Consider the following 18,135-nt stretch of genomic DNA (forward strand, 5'->3'; position numbering starts at 1 on the left):
TCTGTTTTTATGCTCATAAATTAATTTGCCTCCAATTCCTCTGTTAAACCAGCTGACATCAAATATTTTTTGTTAACCTTCCCATAGATCTTCGCCAGGACATGTTGACACTGCAGATGATTCAGCTCATGGACATTCTGTGGAAGAAACAGGGTCTGGATTATAGGTAATGACGCACTCCTGATCACCCCCAAACTCTTGCATGAACAGAAGATTAATTTGGAGGATGAGGCGCAGTATCAACTCATTTTGTAATTTACATGCAGAAATCTTGCCACGAATTAGTTAAACTTCTGGTGCCAAAACAAAACAGATCCAGGCAGTTCTGGTTCTGCCACTTGTACCAAATTGCGGAAATCCCTGATGTAATTAAAGAGGGGAAAGGGCTTTGATTCTGAGTGCAGCTCTTTGGATTTCAGAAAGATGTACTTCATCCCATTGCAGCTTTATTGCATTTTTGGCACATTTTAGTGAGGTCATGACCTCCCTGGCGAAGACAGCCTTCCAGGATATGCCTGCAATGCTTCGCTGTTGGAGATCATTACTTCAGCGCTTGTCCAAGCTGAATTTTAATGATTTCATGTTCCAATCTCAGAAATTAAACACAAAACGGCTTCCATGGGAGTGACGAACATCACCTCAGCACGCTCTCTTGAGTCCAAATTAATTTCGATCTCAATGCAAACCATTAACATTAAATTTTGATGAGTGTTTTGTTGCATTCCTTTTGAAACTTTTAGACCATAGTGTTTAATCCTGAGTGCAGTCTTCCACACAAACCAAATTATTTCATAAATGCTCATGCAGAGATTTTTCCCGAAAGCCCGAGTTTGAACCATGCTCACTATCACTTCCACCTGGTGGGTCTGTGAACTGCATGCTGAGTCACTGCAGAATGCTTTGGTCAGTCTTTGTTCTGTGAGCACACTTGCTGGCTGGTGAAGCAGAATCTCCTCAAAACATGATGTAACATTGTGGAAGTACAACAATACAGAGAATTTATGATATCATGAAACAATTTCTGCGTAAAGAGTGCTTCGAACAACCCAGCAATCTGTCGTTTGTTGAAAACTCTCCATTACTTTGAAATCTGTGGGGCATCAGTGATTTACCCTGAATTGATAATGTGACCTCCCTATTTGGAGTCACTCTGTGAAAGAGTGTTATCCGTATAGCTGTGCCATTGATTGAAGTGCCAAACCCCATGAACTCTACTCCAGGTTTCACACAAATACTCCAGGAACTGATATTCCTCCCCCTGTCCTTTCTTCCCTCTACCCCCAGCATTTTTATTCAGCTGCTTTTTGCTCCTACCTTGTAGAAGGACTCAGTCCTGAAACTGGACTCTGCGAGACCTGCTGAGTTCACTCCAATCACAGTGTCTGCAGGCTTTTGTATATCGCTCCAGTGTGAGAGTGCTGTTGTGTGGTTTATGCAGGAGCCTGATGACTGAGGTGAAAAAACTGTCTCACCCTCTTGAGCCTTCTCCCTGATGGGAGAAGAGTGTGTGTCTGGGGTGTGTGGGGCCTTTCAGTGTCTCGGCTGCCATCCTGAGGCATCCAGAGATGAATTATGTTTTCTATGGAGGGGTCAGAAGTTTGCGTGATGCTTCTTCTGGTCTTGAGCAGAGCAGTTTCCGTACTTCGATGTGATGCATCCAGAAAGTACACATAAACATTGACTCAGCGTCAGGTCTTTTGCTCAAGTCCCTCTCTATTTGCTTTAGTGTCACGTTTCATTTTAGTAAACCAGCTGTGAGGAATGTTTTCCTACATTGAAGATGCCATGTAAATATGTGTTTTTGATCTGCATCTTTCAATGGCAATATTTAGATTAGATGTTAAGATGAGGGCCTGCTTGTTAATAATCCAAAGAGCGGGAAAGTTCTCTTCAAACCCCTGGCCCATATTAATTCCTTAAGCATCTTCAATTTAAAAACAAAGTTTCAAGCCAAATCAAGTTTACTGTCATCTGATTGTACAAGTACAGCCCGACGAAACAGCGTTCTCCAGTCCTTGGGGCAAAAACTCGCAGACACACAACCAGACATAAAACACGTACATATGCAGGGCTTGACGTCCTGCTTTGCGGAAACTGCCAAAATGTTTGGCCTGGAAGTCAGCCTGAAGAAAACTGAGGTCCTCCATCAGCCAGCTCCCCACCATGATTACCAGCCCCCCCACATCTCCATCGGGCACACAAAACTCAAAACGGTCAACCAGTTTACCTATCTCGGCTGCACCATTTCATCAGATGCAAGGATCGACAATGAGATAGACAACAGACTCGCCAAGGCAAATAGCGCCTTTGGAAGACTACACAAAAGAGTCTGGAAAAACAACCAACTGAAAAACCTCACAATACAGATCCGTATACAGAGCCGTTGTCATACCCACACTCCTGTTCGGCTCCGAATCATGGGTCCTCTACCGGCACCACCTACGGCTCCTAGAACGCTTCCACCAGCATTGTCTCCGCTCCATCCTCAACATCCATTGGAGCGCTTACATCCCTAACGTTGAAGTACTCGAGATGGCAGAGGTCGACAGCATCGAGTCCACGCTGCTGAAGATCCATCTGCGCTGGATGGGTCACGTCTCCAGAATGGAGGACCATCGCCTTCCCAAGATCGTGTTATATGGCGAGCTCTCCACTGGCCACCGTGACAGAGGTGCACCAAAGAAAAGGTACAAGGACTGCCTAAAGAAATCTCTTGGTGCCTGCCACATTGACCACCGCCAGTGGGCTGATATCGCCTCAAACCGTGCATCTTGGCGCCTCACAGTTTGGCGGGCAGCAACCTCCTTTGAAGAAGACCGCAGAGCCTACCTCACTGACAAAAGGCAAAGGAGGAAAAACCCAACACCCTTCCCCAACCAACCAATTTTCCCCTGCAACCGCTGCAATCGTGTCTGCCTGTCCCGCATCGGACTTGTCAGCCACAAACGAGTCTGCAGCTGACGTGGACTTTTTACCCCCTCCATAAATCTTCGTCCGCGAAGCCAAGCCAAAGAAAAGAGATTCATATGGAATACAAATAAATAAATAATGTTTTGCCAATATGAGAGTCTTGGATGGTCAGTGTGAGCAGTTCATTCGGTCGTTCAGCTTTCTCGCTGCCCGTGGGAAGAAGCTATTCCTCAGCCTTGGTGGTGCTGGCTCTGATCCTCCTGGATCTCTTCCCAGAGTTATTATTATTTACAGCAGTGGTTTTCAAACTTTTTCTTTCCACTCACATACCACATAGGTGCATCATCACAGGTACTCTGTGATTAGTATCGATTGCTTAAAGTGGTATCTGAATGGGGGGAAAAAAGGGTTGAGAACCCAATTGTTACTGAAATATTTTGCTTGAGAAAAATTGTCATTGGCCCATTTCCTTTGGAGTTGTGAAACCGTGCACATAACGAGTCAATGAGGTACAATTAAAACAGGGGTTTTCGAACTTTTTCTTTCCATCTTAAGAAATCCCTTACTAATCACAGAGCACCAATGGCATAGGGAATACTTAAAGTGGGATGTGAGTGGAAAGAAAAAGGTTGAGAACCACTGATTTACAGCAACATGCTTCAGGCAACTTGGCAGATGGTTTCCAGGTTCCCCACACCACAGTAGTGATGGATACATCATTCACTCTAACTAGTTTTTGCATATTATGAGGTCATCAAAAGTGTCTTATAAATACCGATCGTTCTTCGGATCCAACTTCCAGAAAATGACCATGTTGCACAAATACTGTTTCTTCCTTTAGGATGATCCCTTATGCCTGCCTGTCAACCGGAGATAAAACTGGAGTTATCGAGGTGGTTCCACACTCAGAGACCATTGCAAACATCCAGCTGAACAAAAGCAACATGGCAGCGACTGCCGCTTTCAACAAAGATGCTCTGCTGAACTGGTTAAAATCAAAGAACCCAGGGTAAGTCATCTGGAGAACCAACCTTGTTACCTTGGAGAGGGCCTCTGGCCCAAAATGACCAGTATATATCTTTCCCTCCTGTGGACTCTGCGAGACCAGCTGAGTTCCTCCAGCATTTCTGTGTTTTTAAATCAACCTTGTTTGTTCAGAAAATGCAAGAAATTATGCTTATTAATCCAGAAAATCTGCTGCATTTGGAATCACTATCGGACGGAGGAAAGCATTTTGTCAGCTGCCACCTGAAGTTCATTTTTATTGCTTATTTATCGATTCTGCTTGATGCTAATTGGAGAAACAGAGTCACATAGCATGAAGATAGGCCCTTTGAATCTGTGCTGACCCTCAACCACCTTTCACACTAATCATGCATTGAATGATCACTGTGTGATTCATGGGTTCATGGTCAACTTAGACTCGATGGCCCGAAGGGCCTGATTCCGTGCTGCATCACTGTTTCAACAATGAGTGTCAGTATCAAAAAATAAACAACAAAGATGAACTTCAAATGACAGCCAATTATGTCCCTCCTTCCAACAGTGAGTGGCTACAGCCGATCTACTTCCTGGATTTTTTTTTGTAGGAAGTGCCAGGTAATGTAGAGTGTTGGCACTGAATTCCAATCGTGATGTTTTGAGTCATTCCACACAAAACTAAAGACGTAGCTAACAGAAAAAAACATTGATCAACTCGACCATCCCGGAGCCAGTTTAATCAGAGCATCCATCTGTAGACTTCTGTGTTTCACTCCATCCAGATGATTCACTCCAAATTCCCTTTGAGGGATGCTTCCCCGAAGAAGATCTCCTCTCTTTGAAAGGGGTCCTGTAAGAGTCTCTCTCACTGCTCCCCCTGCTGTTCTCAAGCCCTCCAACTACATTCTGACACCTTTTGATTCTTGGTCTGGATTCCCCCCTCTGCCAGTCCTTCTTCAGATGTCTTCCTGTTCAGGCCTGAAACGCTGGTAATATATCCACCTCCTATGGGCACTGAATTCCCCCAGCAATTCTCTGTGCATTTTTAGCCAGCAAGTGTCCTAGCTAAATGCATTCTTCTTTGGTTCCTCGAATCTCAGCATTTGTACAGTGAAGGAGGCCATTCACCTCATCAAACCTGTGCTGGCCTCCTCATAGAGTCAAGCCATCCTTCCCTCGCCCTTTGCCAACTGCTATCAAGTGTCGATAGTTTTCCCTTTAAGAGTCTTGACTGACTGATCCCTCTACCCTCACATGATTTCTCGCTGAAATTAAACCTAATGGTTGGAACAACATTCAGCTTGTCCATCTGGATGACATAAATATTTTGAATCCTTTGAATTTTAGTCCCAGTCATTTTTTTCTCTCGTTACACAAGCTAAAAAGCCTTCATTTGTTTGCTCTTTGATGCATTGAGCGTGGTCTGTCTGGAGTGCTGGGGAGGTTTCTTGTGCCTGCAGTCCCATGACATTTGGCTGACATTTCTCTTGGCTGTGATGAGAAATGAGAGTCACACTGACATCTCTGAGGGGCTTGTAATTGGGCAGCACAAATCCTGCACATGTGCAGAGAGGGCCTGTTTGTGCTATTGTTTTCCAGTGACACATTTGTGGTCAGATTGCCACCACTGCTGTTTTCTTATTTTCAACTGTGTGCTGTAACGGTGATGCACAACCCTCCCATAGGAAGTCATGTTTCCACGTGTCTCGCGGGCAGTGAGCAGTGGTGCAAACCTCCCACTTTATCATTTCTTTTTCTCTCTGTGAAAATTCAATTTTTTTTATCTGCAAGGTCAGAAAAGATGAATAAAGAATTGTTAAAAAAAGATTAAATACCAACTTGCTCTTTATGTGAGTAAACAGGAAATCTGCAGATGCTGAGGTCTCATTCATTATCAAAAGAGCTGGAGAAACTCAGCAAGCCACACAGCATCCATAGGAAGTCAGATACAGGCCCGAAACATCGACTGCCTTTTGTTCTTTCTCTCTTTTTCAGTCTTTATATGAAGTTTAAAAATGATATAAAGAGATAGGGATTGCATTAACAGCAATCAATATATACAGACACAGATATCGAGCAACATGTGTAAGCTGAGTTTCCCAATCTCTTAAAGGCCAAACACAACGAAAGGGAATCAAATTTTATAACAAAAATATCCCCCTAACTAAGAAACAAAACAAAAGCTGGGCTTCCATGTTTCAGTGGTTAAACAGTTATTTTGTGGTTAATTCTACTCCTCTACACTCCCAAAAAAAATTATTTTGTTTTCTCTGTCATCTGACAACCTGATGAAACAGCGTTCTCCGGTCCTCGGTGCAAAACACGCAGGCACACAACCAGACATAACACACGTACAGACAAACGAGTGTGTTGTTCTTCACGTATCTGTCCATGCACCGCTTGTGAAGATTAAGTACACTGGATCCAAATGCAAGCCTTAGGCTAGTAGATGAGATGTAAGTTCATTGTCATACAATATACAAGGGTACTGAAATTCTTGCCAGCTGCCTCTGCACAGGTCTATAAAATATACTACCAACAGTAAGTATCAATTAACCTTCCACTCAAGAGCAAAAAAGATTATAAATATTAAAGGATTCAGTGGAAGTCCAAATATCCGGATTGCTCAGGGATTGGTTCAGTCCAGATTTTCCAGATTCTCAGGCAGTACTTTTCAAATTCAAATTTAAGGAGGAATAAAGAAGAGACGAACAGGTAAATTTCAATAGTTTATTCATTGGCAAACACAGCTTGCTTCATTTACCAAAGCGAGTAGTTTTAAAGAAAAAGTCAACACTTGACAAAAAGCATGGTTGCTTGCTGCCTAGGTGCATCTGTGGTGCTTACACACGCACTCAAAAGCCCGCTACATTTTAAAAGTTTGAGAGTTTTTTAAAAAATCTGGATTCTCAGGTGCTCTGGATTTTTGAACTTGTAATGCAGATAAATGGTCACAGTCCAATATTCACTGGTTAGTACAGCACAGAAGGAGAACACTTGGTCAATTTCTTCCATCTAATTTCAACCTTGTTTCGGCTGTGATCCCCTTAGGACTCTGCTCAAAGTTTATGGGTCCCCCTCCCTGTGAAGTTGTTGTTTTGTTAGTTTCCTCAGTACTTCTCTCCCACCGATTACATAAAAACACTTATTTCAGTCCGTGTTTTCCCCCCCCCCACCCCCACCGTTAAATATGCTGTGGCCCGAGTGGGGGAGTGGGAGGTGCTGTATCCCCTAGTCAGTGCTTCATAAAACAATCTGATCTTCCCATTCCCTGCTTTTCCCTGCGATTATTTTATCTACAGGTATCCATTCCCCTCTTGTCCAGCTGGAAACCCCTTGCACAGTTTAGCAGTAAAACAAAAATAATGTTCCCTTTGTTTTAGCTTTCTGAAGGGACCAACCCTCCAATGCTGCCTGGTTCTCCCTTCCATTCCCTGGCCCTCTCCCTCGTAGGAATGCTCACAGTGTGCCTTTTGTTCAATTAGTATTTTTGCAATGCTGATTTCGACCGAGTTAACAAAGCAAGATTGCTTGCTCCAACATTCATAGTTCAGTTGAGCTAATCCCAATTCTCCTCCAAATATATCTTACTATTGGGTATATTTTACCAAGAATAAAAATAGCAAATGTGTGGGATGGAGGAAGATGGTTTTCAAAATTGTTTACATTTATTTCCCATTTTCAAATGTTATTTTTTCTAAATTAAATTTAGCAATTGCTTGCTCCTTCCCCACCAAACTTGTATCCTCGTACCTCAACATCATTTTGTCCTGTTTCCCCCCCCCCCCTCCCCCACGCCATCTAGTCCCTTCCCAGCTACATCCAGGAACCTCTCTCCTCTCCACCTCTTTGAGGAATTCAAATTCTCGGCTCCCATCTTCACCACGAATGAGCGATCGCCTTACACATCCGTTCCCCATCAGGGAAGGCCTTGGGAACTCCACTTCTTTCTCGAATGCAGAGCCGCTTGTACCCATCGACTAAACTTTCCTGGTTTTTGTCCTGACCCTTAACATTTTCTCCAACCACTCCTTCCACTTCCAAAAGGTTAGATGAGAGGTCTTGACCTTATCTACACATGAACAATGCCTGACCCACTGAGTTGCTCTGTTGCCTGCTCATCATCAGAGGTGACCTCTCCATGAGGAGGTTAATTAAATGGGTGGGTGTAAAGGGTCTCTTGGCAGCGAGGAGTGGGGAGATCGAGTGAAGAGCCATGTACCTGTAGGCCATTAGATGGTGAGGCCGGGAAGTCACAGCGAGGGGCACCGGGAACCCACTGCTACAGGGGAGGCTCATGCGTGTGTTCTCCTTCGTCTTCGCTGATGTACCAACATTGTGCTTTTCACCTTTTTCCAGGGAAGCGCTGGACCAAGCCATTGAGGAGTTCACCCTCTCGTGTGCTGGGTACTGTGTAGCTACGTACGTGCTTGGAATCGGTGACCGACACAGCGACAACATCATGATCAGGGAAAATGGACAGGTGAGGTCAGTGGGGAGAAGTGAAGTCACTTGGATTACAGAGGCCGGGAAGTGCAGGTCCTTGCGGGAAGAAACGGATTAAGTCAGGAGATTGACTCCTCTCATCCCATTCTAGCCACTCCATGGTTCATTCCCAGTGCCCTGTAGACCAACCATCATTCTTCTAAGCAAGGAACACCACACCAGACTTACTTGTGTGGAGAAGCTGTGAGTTCACCCTCCCGTACCAGACTTGGCCCCCTCCCCTAATCGTGTCAACACTCCGCACCCCTCGATGTTTCGTGCATCAATTGACACCCACCCTTCCTGCCTCAGTACGATGGAAGATTCTCCACCCGGCCCAGGACTGAGTATGTCGTCAGTGTTGCCAATCTAACGTGGTACTGTATTGGTGCAGAAGGGACAGAGGTGCTGTCTTTGCAGTGAGGTACTAAACGGTGTGTATGTCTGAAGGGTACCCAGAGAAGAACCCCAGGAAGTCCTGAGGTCCTGAGACTCTGGTGCCTGTGTGATCAACTGACTTGACTTTGTCAGTACAATTAAATCTTTTCAGGACATTTGGATTGGAGACGAGACGAGGGAAATGTGGGGGAATGGGATTTGCGTAGATAACCATCAGGGTCAGCGTGGAGGCTGAACTGAACAGCCAGTTTCTGACCCATGCCCCAAGTGTCTAATTTAACGCAGCGACTTCTCTTTTTAAAATTTGGTCGTGAAGTGGATTTGGATGTCCTGAAACTATTGAGATCCAACTATCTGTTGGATCAGAAGGATGGTTGGCCAGGATAAATAGAAAATGCGACCACAACATTCCAGAAATCAGAACTGTTGAACCCCTATGAGGAAGGGGATTTGGTAAGATTGACCTCCCAATGAGAGACCCGGTCCACTTTTTTTTTGAGCAGGGGTTGCAGGGAGTCTGAAGATGCTGGGTAACTCTAGTAAAACACCTGGTATCTGACAGCTACAGGGATTGATAGATGCTGGATAAGTGAGTTTTCCGGTTGCTTGAGTCTCACTTTTATAATGGCTCACTAATACACCAGCATTAAGAATAAACAGTTTAAAAGACAAAATTACGATACTCTACTTCCACTGAAGAAAGTTCACTTGCCTGAATATATAAACGTTAATGCATTTTACTTTATTTTCAGTCACATTCTTTGAAAATGTTTTAACCGTCGCTGCATTTGTAGGTCCCCCCTGTGGAGCCACCTGAAAGACAAAACAATAACATCAAAATTAAACCCCCTTCTCCCAAGTTGACAGTTAAAGCCTTACTAATACACCTAATAAAGACTCCAACTAAGCAGGGATAAGGAGAAGAAGAGAAGAGTCACCCCAACGGCGAGCGGCATCAACCAACTCTTCATCCTGGGCGACGCCATTGCTGTTTCACACAACTTTATTCAAACAGCTGCTATGGGCAAAGCCTGACCAAGGCCCTCCCTCTGCTGGCTGAATATTTGCTCCCATCATCACCAAAGGTTCATGTGTTACTTCAGAGAACATTTACTTTTACAATTTTAAACTTTTATTTGAATTTTTACCTATTTGCATTTATTTTATATGTTATTATTTTTTGCCTGTTGTTTGAGGTTGCTAGTTGCTTGAATTCTGGATAATGGGTTTTATACTCAAGTATAAATACTCAGGTATTGCTGACAGAACCCTGAAAGTCTAACAGCCATGGAGAGGACGTGGAGGTCCACGTTTCGGGCCAGGATCCTTCTTCAGCCCTACCAGAAGTTACCCTTCATCTACCTGCCTCCAATCAGAGAGCCCTCTGCCCCCTTCCCATCACCTCTTGGCTCCTTCAACCTGTACCTGAAAACTTCTGCTCCTTCCCCTTCAACCCCCGCCCAACACACCGCCTCCTTTCCCCTTTTTATTCAGGCCTCTGCAGGCATTCTTGATGAAGGGTTTCAGCCCGAGATGTCAACTGCCTCCAGCTCCCCGCAGACGTTGCACCACCTGCTAAGTTCCTCCAGTGCTTTTGTTTCTTTTTCCACTTTTGGCTGGAGTGTTGAGGATATTTGTACAGTTCACAAAGTGAAGAAACAGTCCTTTACGTTCGTTTGAATAGAGAGTGGCTCAAGTGAGAAGAGAAGTAAAGCACGAAAGTTTGCAGACACTGTGATTGAAATTAAAACACAACGCTGGGGAAACTCAGCAGGCCAGATAAAGTTACATAACCACCGTTTTGGGCCCTTCATCAAGGTATCAGCAAAATGTAGGCAGGTACCTGAATAAAATGGTTGTCCACAACAATTTAATAAACAAATGACCAACTCCATTTTATCATAACTCTTGACAACCATTTGTGGTGATTACATGTACAGTAGTCCAAACAAAATACAGTTTTGTAGCACCAGGTGATCTCTAAGAGTTATCTTGGTGCATCATTATACCACAACAGAGTCACAAAATGCATCTCCTAGAGTACAGGCCGTTCAGTCCTCAATGCTGTGCCAACCCATGTATTCCTAAAAAAAAGTACTAAGCCCTCCCTACTCCGTGCACTTCTTCCCCAATGAAGGATTAATAATATTCAGACCGGCAACATTGGACTACGATTAATCTTCTTTGGATCCAGCTATGACCTGTTGACCTGCTGAGTTTCTCCAGCTTTGTTTTCACTCAAGAGGGGGTTCAAACTTATCAACCAACTACTCTGGGCTCCCTAATGAACTATATCTCGGTAGTGATTCCCCCCCCCCACCTCCCCAAGTTGAACTTGGAAATAAATCCCTTTCACCTGTATCTCCAAATTCCTACCTTGTGATAGTTAATGACGTGACCTCTCAGTATCCTTGTACTTTGATCTCATTCAGAATGATACATTTTCTATCCTTGTCTCCCACAGCTCTTCCACATTGACTTTGGACACTTCCTGGGAAACTTCAAGAGCAAGTTTGGCATCAATAGGGAACGGGTTCCATTCATTTTAACCCATGATTTTGTCCACGTGATACAGCAAGGAAAAACCAACAACAGCGAGAAGTTTGAAAGGTACTGCCTTCCACTCTGAGAGTTGTCAGTCCAAAACCAGCAAAGAGAGAGCGCTTGGGGCCACCTGACCAACTCCTGGTTGGCGAAGGGAGAGGGTCATAGACTCAGGTGACTTGGAAACAGACCTTGCTGACCAAAAGGCTGCACCTGCCTTCGCCCCACCTCCTTGTGTTTGGCCAGTATCCTTCTAAACCCATCCTGTCCATATATCTATCCAAATGTTTCTTAAACTTTGGCTCGACTGCCTCTTCCAGCAGCCCCTTCCATATATTCTTCACCTTCTGTGTGAAAAACATCACCCCTCAGGTCCTGCTCTATGTCCCTCTCCCCACAGCTGAAAACCATGTCTTCTGGTTCTCGATTCACATATTCTGGGCAAAAGACTTGCATTCCACCCCCCCCCCCCCCCCCCAACAAATGTGAGATATGAGATCACCCCTCAGAGAGGTGCCCTAACCTACTCAACCTATAGCTCAGGCACCCGCTACACCCCGTGTCCTGACGACATCCTTGAAAATCTTCTCTACCCTTGAAATTATATGAAACTGACCAGTGAACCAAATTGTATCATTGGGTTTTTATTCCTCTATTACCACCATTCCCTATCGTGTCAGCAAACCATGGCGAACTGTTCCAGACACTATTTAGCCTCCTGTTAAACTCTCACACTCATAATTTAACCCCTCCCTTGTGAAGTTAACGGTCGAGCATGTCTGTTCCACAACTGTAGGATAGAAAGCGCAAACCACAAACAGGATCCAAATAATCTTATAAATTATGGGAATAATTAAGATAAGGACTCCATAAACTTAAACAGTTGCAATTCATTTCAACAGTAGAACATTTGATTTTTTCCAAAGTCAGGCACGTCATCACATCTGACAGCCGTTGACCACCTAACGATACAGAGAGTAAAAGCAACCACATGGGATTGTATCCCAGAGAAATTCAAGTCAGTTGGCTCACTGGTTCCAAACAGGGCAAGAAAAGGATGCATTGCCTCTCGTCTGAGGGATCATCGGTTTTCAAATGATCTCTTGAAAACGCATCAACAAGAAATTGCATCTCTGCACGTACAGATGTTTGGAGTTGATTTGTCACCTATTCCCGGTGCAGTGAGAAGGATCCTTCCACGATCAGTCTCTATTTTATACCACCCGTATAAAGTAGAACAAGAGGATAGGGTTACAATTCTTTTTGAATTTTTGTGTATTTTTGCATGCATGTGTGTTTGTATTTTGTGCATCCGAGTGCTTTGGGGATCACCTGGTCTTTTCATCTTTTCTTATTCCATTGGGAAGGTTCCGGAAACATTGTGAACAAGCCTACATGATTCTGCGAAGGCACTGCCCTCTCTTCATAAATCTCTTTGCACTGATGCAGGCTGCGGGACTCCCTGAGCTCAGCTGCGCCAAAGACATCCAGTACCTCAAGGTGAGGGAGCGCATTGTGTCAGTCACACACGGGCACACTGATGGGAAGAGGGGAGCAAGTAAAGGCTTGGTCCTTGCCGTCTCTTTCAGACAGAAGTTTATTGATCACAAAGCGAGTGAGAAGGGTTCTTCTGCAATCAGGCTAACAGCTTATCTCTAACATTTGTACAGCCGTGTAATGAGCACAATTTACAGAGGGCAGGTATGCAGTGAAAAGAAAGATCACAGTGGAGATGTCTTTGACATGGTGCTGAGGCAGGACTGTTTACCACACCTCTGGTCTCCAGCAAGGCTGAGGAGGAAGTGACATAGAACACTACAGCACAGTACAGGCCCTTCGGCCCTCAATGCTGTGCCGACCTTTATATTCCTGCCAAAAAAAACCCTCCCTTCCATCCATGTGTCCATCTATGCATCTCTTAAATGCCCCTAATGTTTCACCCTCAACCATCACCCCTGGCAATGCATTCCAAGCACCCACAACTCTGTTTAAAAAAAACTTACCCCTGATGTCTCCCATAAACTTACCTCCCTTCACTTTGTCGCGATGTCCCCTGGTGTTTGCTGATCCTGCCCTGGGAAACAGACCTCTATTAAGTCTCCTCTCATCCTTCTACACTCCAAAAGAAAAGTCCCAGCTGGGCTAACCTTGCCTCATAAGACACATTCTCCATCCTGGTAAATCTCCTCTGCACCCTCTCCGTAGCTTCCTGTAATGAGGTGACCAGAACCAAACATAACACTGAAGTCTCACCAGAGTTCCAACATGCAATATCTTGAATTTAAACTGTCCGACTCAACTTCACAGGGAAGGAACTAACGGCACTGGGTAAGCAGCGGTGAACTTCCAGCGATGCTGCCTTTCTCCCCCTGCCCTCAGCCTTTGTTTCCAGGTCCCTGAAGGTTTTCCCACTGAACATCTCCCGACAAAGCGGGTGCAACATGCCTGGTGGGGAAGTGTAGGGGTTTCCGGTGGAATTCCTCAAACGTGGGCAAATCCCAACTGGAGCAATGTAGGGGGTGGGCAGGGACTCTCTCTCGTTTAATTTGAGTGAGGGGTTAAGGGTACTATTAAGATCTCCAGTCCCTTGAACTTTCCCGTAGGTCATACTGTTTAATATTATACAGTCAACATCCATGTAACAGCTGTTCATGTAACAGAATTTGGAATTCACAAATCACTTCACAAAAATTTGAGATGCAGAATAAAATTCACTCAATTTGATTTAAGTGGGAGAAATGTAAACAATTCAATGCAGTTTTTTTCAATGCACATTTCTTGACTTCATGTGATGGGAAAATCACAAAATGGCTGGAACTAATGCAGGTGAACAGGGTCACCTGTGCAGGGAATACTGAAATGTGGTAGATGGGTGAGCAATAGTAAAGTAAAAACACAAAGCCAGTCAGCAGGTCACACAGCGTATTTAATAGAGCAAAGATAAAGATACATGCACAGCGTTTCAGGCTTGAGCCCTTCATCAAGGTATGGGAGGGCAGGCACCCAAACAAAATGGTGGAGGGGAGGAGCACAACCCAAAGACAGGAGGTCATTGGTGGCTAAGGGAGGAAGAGTACGCCAGAAACAGGGGGTGGGGGGATGACTCTGTGAATGGAGAGAAAAGCTGGTGGAGAGCTGGAGGAAAGAGAACGGGGAGTGGTCGAGCAGAAAATAATGTTCATGCCATCTGGTTAATAGGGGTAAAAACAGGAAATGGTGGAGAAAGTCAGCTGGTCTGGCTGGGTTCCTCCAGCATTGACTCTTGTGTTTTTACCACAATCACAGCACCCGCAGACTTTCGGGTTTCACCCCAATCGTTTATTGGAGCAAGAGTTAAACTTTTACCCTGCCTCTATACTTCACCGCTGCCCCTGCATTTGTGTGACGCCAATCTTCTCCCTTTGTAGGATTCACTTGCTTTGGGGAAATCAGAGGAAGATGCCCTGAGACACTTCAAAATGAAGTTTGATGAAGCGTTGAGGGAGAGCTGGAAGACAAAGGTGAACTGGATGGCTCACAATGTTGCCAAAGACAATCGATCGTAGCTGGGTCTCCGCCAATGATCAGGGAGAGTGCTCCCAAGAGACAAAGGCACTGAAAGCATCCTGTCCAAGCATAGCTAAGTCAGCGACAATTGACGAACTAACGTGTCCATGCAGAATGCAAAACTTCCAGCTTCTTTTGTGAACTTTGAAAGTGCCCGCACTGATGGCAGTTACCTGCTTACTAATCCTGGGTACGGACTTGGCACTGAATATCTGATATAATTACTCACCTTCAGAGGGTCTCTCACTGGCTCATTGCACTCTGTGACCTGTGACATTACTAAAGCAGGTTTGGACAACAGGTCCACAGATTGAAAGGGGGTGGTCGCGTTGGCCCTGTGGAGAACGCTCTCCTCCAGCTGTCCCGGTTTCAGTAGAAGCACAGACAGAGGAGTCCAGACTGCAGAGGGGCAAGGTGTTCACGTCTTCCAACACATCACCGAAGGCCCGTCCCCTGGCTTGGTGCTGTCCGCCTGAAGGGGGGGTGGTCTGCTTCTGTGAAGTGTCCCAACCAAGGCAGAACTCGCATTGCCGCTCGGATCTCACTCGTAGGAAGGATTTTGGCCGATGGCACGCTGGCCAGGCTGCGGACTGCACGGAACTCAGTGTCCTGCAATCAGCCAGTGGTGAACATGAGATAAACCCCTGTTGGACACCCCCCTGCTTTCCTAGTCACTTGAATTATGGAAGAAACAAAACTGTTTTGATTTACATATGACTGAAAATGAATCTGTAGGGTACTCATTTAAACAAGCATTGTTTCTCATAGGTACGAAGTCATCAGCACCTTCATCGAGTGAACCCCCCCCCCTCCCCAAAAGCTTTTCATTGGACAGGACACAGTTGTAATGAATTAGAGCTTGATGACAAGCTGTTTGTCGAAGCAGTGCCTCAGAAGTGACGTTGGTGGGAGTGAGGGAAGGATTTGGCTGGTTCTGTTTGTGGAGGCTGGAAACCTTGAAAGCAGTGATTGTATTTTTTTGGGAGGGGGAATGCTGGTTGGGATGGGGAGGGAGTGCGGCATCTTGGAGTGGGGGGGGGGTGGTTTGTGACCACACTCACCCAATTTCGGAGGCTTGGGTTCATTGTGTGAATTCCAGAACAAGCGTTGAAGGGGCAAAGGAACATTGGTCAAGTGTTGACGAGACGAGTGTTGGCCTGTCTCAGCTTTGAAGCCAAAGCAACCATGGGAATGCAAAAGGTCTTCACAAAGCAACCATCGACGAGGACAAACACTCTCCATCCTTCACCAAAGTAGCCTTCAGTTGGTCACACATCAACCTGGATGCAAAGCTCGTGAAATAACACCTTGATGGTTAAATGTGCCTTTGTTTTGCTTCTTACGCAAACTTGTGTCTGTAAATTGAGCTGTTTAATATTTGCATATTTAAAAACAAAGTTTGAATGTTTTGTTTCTTTTTATGAGAGGTACAATTTGTGTAGAATCTCAGAGGAATATGTTTACAGAATTAATATTCCAAGACAAGTGAAATAATTTGTGAAAATGAACTTTGTGAGTTGCAATGACAAATGATAGATTTTTTTTTATAAAACTTTAAATCTGGGCACGTTAATAAAGTTGTGTGTACAGGTACCGTGCCCCAGATACGTGGCTAAAATGTTTGTTTAGTGTCTGAGTGTTTAGTGAAGTGATTGAGCAACCTTTCCCCCACAGTGGGGGAGGGGGTACCTCATGTCAGCCTGGCTTTTCCCCTGGAAAACTGCAACTCACCTTCAATGCCAGGCAAGTGGTTGTGGGTTGGGGGGGGGGGGAGGGCGGGGGAGGGATAGGGAAATTGGGGCAGTCTGGAGCTACGGGAGGCAGGAGAAGGGCTGGTTGGCCCTGAAACCTCGTCAGAGACTCCTCTCTCAACCTCATAACCAGAGTATAGTCGTAAGGAGAAGGTGCACCCCGGGTCTCCAGGGTTGGGGGGGTGGGGGAAGTTTATGGGAGTCTGAGAGAGAACAAGGTACGTGGGAATAGATGGATGGGTTGATCTGAGCACAGACTTAATGGCCTGATGTGTGGTAAGGAAACTGGAAGCAATGGGGAACATGAGAGTGATCAGATGGTGGCAGATATGGCCTGTGCACTCAAGAGGAGTTTTCCCAATGGAACTCAGCACTGAATGCCCTGCCCAGACCAGAAGCTTTTTAAATCTCATCAATGCACCCCCCACCTTGCCTCCCACATCCCAATTCTTCTCCCTGTTCTCTCATCGGGAAATGATTTGCACGGACTTAAATCAGCATTCGTTTGTTTAAAGAAATCCTCCCTCACCAAAATATCCCCCACCGTGCTCACCATCTGGAGAGACCAGGTTAAAAATGAGGGTCGTGGGATGTTCATTCAATAAGCCCCACTGATAATCCTAACTCCAGCCTGCCTGGTTTTCACTCGGGGAGGGGTGGGGGGTGGACCTGACCTGCACTGATTGCAATTTCTCGCTGCCCCTGGGTTGAGGAGATGAAAAATGTCTGACCCATAGTTGGGTGATCCTGTCCGTATATCAATGTGCAAGATCAAAAATTGTGAGTCACTCATTCCCTTAATTTAAATCCCGCTGAGTGATCACCAACTTGAATCATCTTCCTGAAAGTACAGCTGCTGAGCTAAAAATTACCTTCAGATGAGATTATTTGCACAAAATTTGCAGTGTTCTTTTCAAAGGTGAAAAATTCAGGCTACTTTATAAATTCAAACTTTGCTTCAGATAAACAAATGCTTCAGTGATTAAAAGTCCCGTGCTGTATTACTAGAACAACCGTTATATTTAAGATAATACAATGTATAATCTGTATAACAAATTGATGTGTAGCTGGTGAGCTGCATCCCTGATTTGGCCTTGTTGAAGGTTCACTGAGTTCACCTTCCATGGGTACCTGATCTACAGACTGCAGTCACTAGCGTCCTGGGAGGTAACTGTGGCTGAGGTACCTGTCGACAGAAATACAGTCTTGAAAATCAAGAAAAGGACATTTGCAATAAATCAGTGTGTTTGCATTGTTAGAAATAAAAAAATGTTGGAATAATCTGTGATGTGTTTATTCAAATACCTCGTTCCTGGCTAATCTAAAGCACTGCCACCCTCGTAAATCGGAGGAGCGGCACCTAATTTTCTGTCTGGGCGGTCTCCAGCCGGATGGTGTTAACGTCAATTTCTCTTGTTTTTGCTTGCCCCATTCTCCTTCTCTTCCCTATCCCCCTTTCCTCCAGCTCTCCATCCCCTTCCTTCTCCATTCACAGAGCCATCCCCCCTCCCCCTGTTTG

The 18,135-nt window shown here is 45.1% G+C and overlaps 1 protein-coding gene across 15 annotated transcripts in view; it reads left to right on the forward strand.

Moving 5' to 3' along the window:
* The window catches only part of pik3cd (phosphatidylinositol-4,5-bisphosphate 3-kinase, catalytic subunit delta), a 206,798-nt gene extending 188,901 nt beyond the window's left edge, over positions 1–17,897 (forward strand). For all 15 annotated transcript variants that reach the window (XM_069918431.1, XM_069918432.1, XM_069918423.1 and 12 more), the window contains 6 exons: positions 88–166; positions 3,752–3,919; positions 8,251–8,374; positions 11,240–11,385; positions 12,687–12,819; positions 14,727–17,897. In XM_069918431.1, coding sequence (XP_069774532.1) covers positions 88–166; positions 3,752–3,919; positions 8,251–8,374; positions 11,240–11,385; positions 12,687–12,819; positions 14,727–14,864 — 788 coding nt within the window. In that variant the 3' untranslated portion in view covers positions 14,865–17,897. The remainder of the gene's footprint in view (positions 1–87; positions 167–3,751; positions 3,920–8,250; positions 8,375–11,239; positions 11,386–12,686; positions 12,820–14,726) is intronic.
* The last annotated feature ends 238 nt before the right edge of the window (positions 17,898–18,135 follow it).

Source organism: Narcine bancroftii, chromosome 2, assembly GCF_036971445.1.
Source record: "Narcine bancroftii isolate sNarBan1 chromosome 2, sNarBan1.hap1, whole genome shotgun sequence".
Lineage (NCBI taxonomy): Eukaryota > Metazoa > Chordata > Chondrichthyes > Torpediniformes > Narcinidae > Narcine > Narcine bancroftii.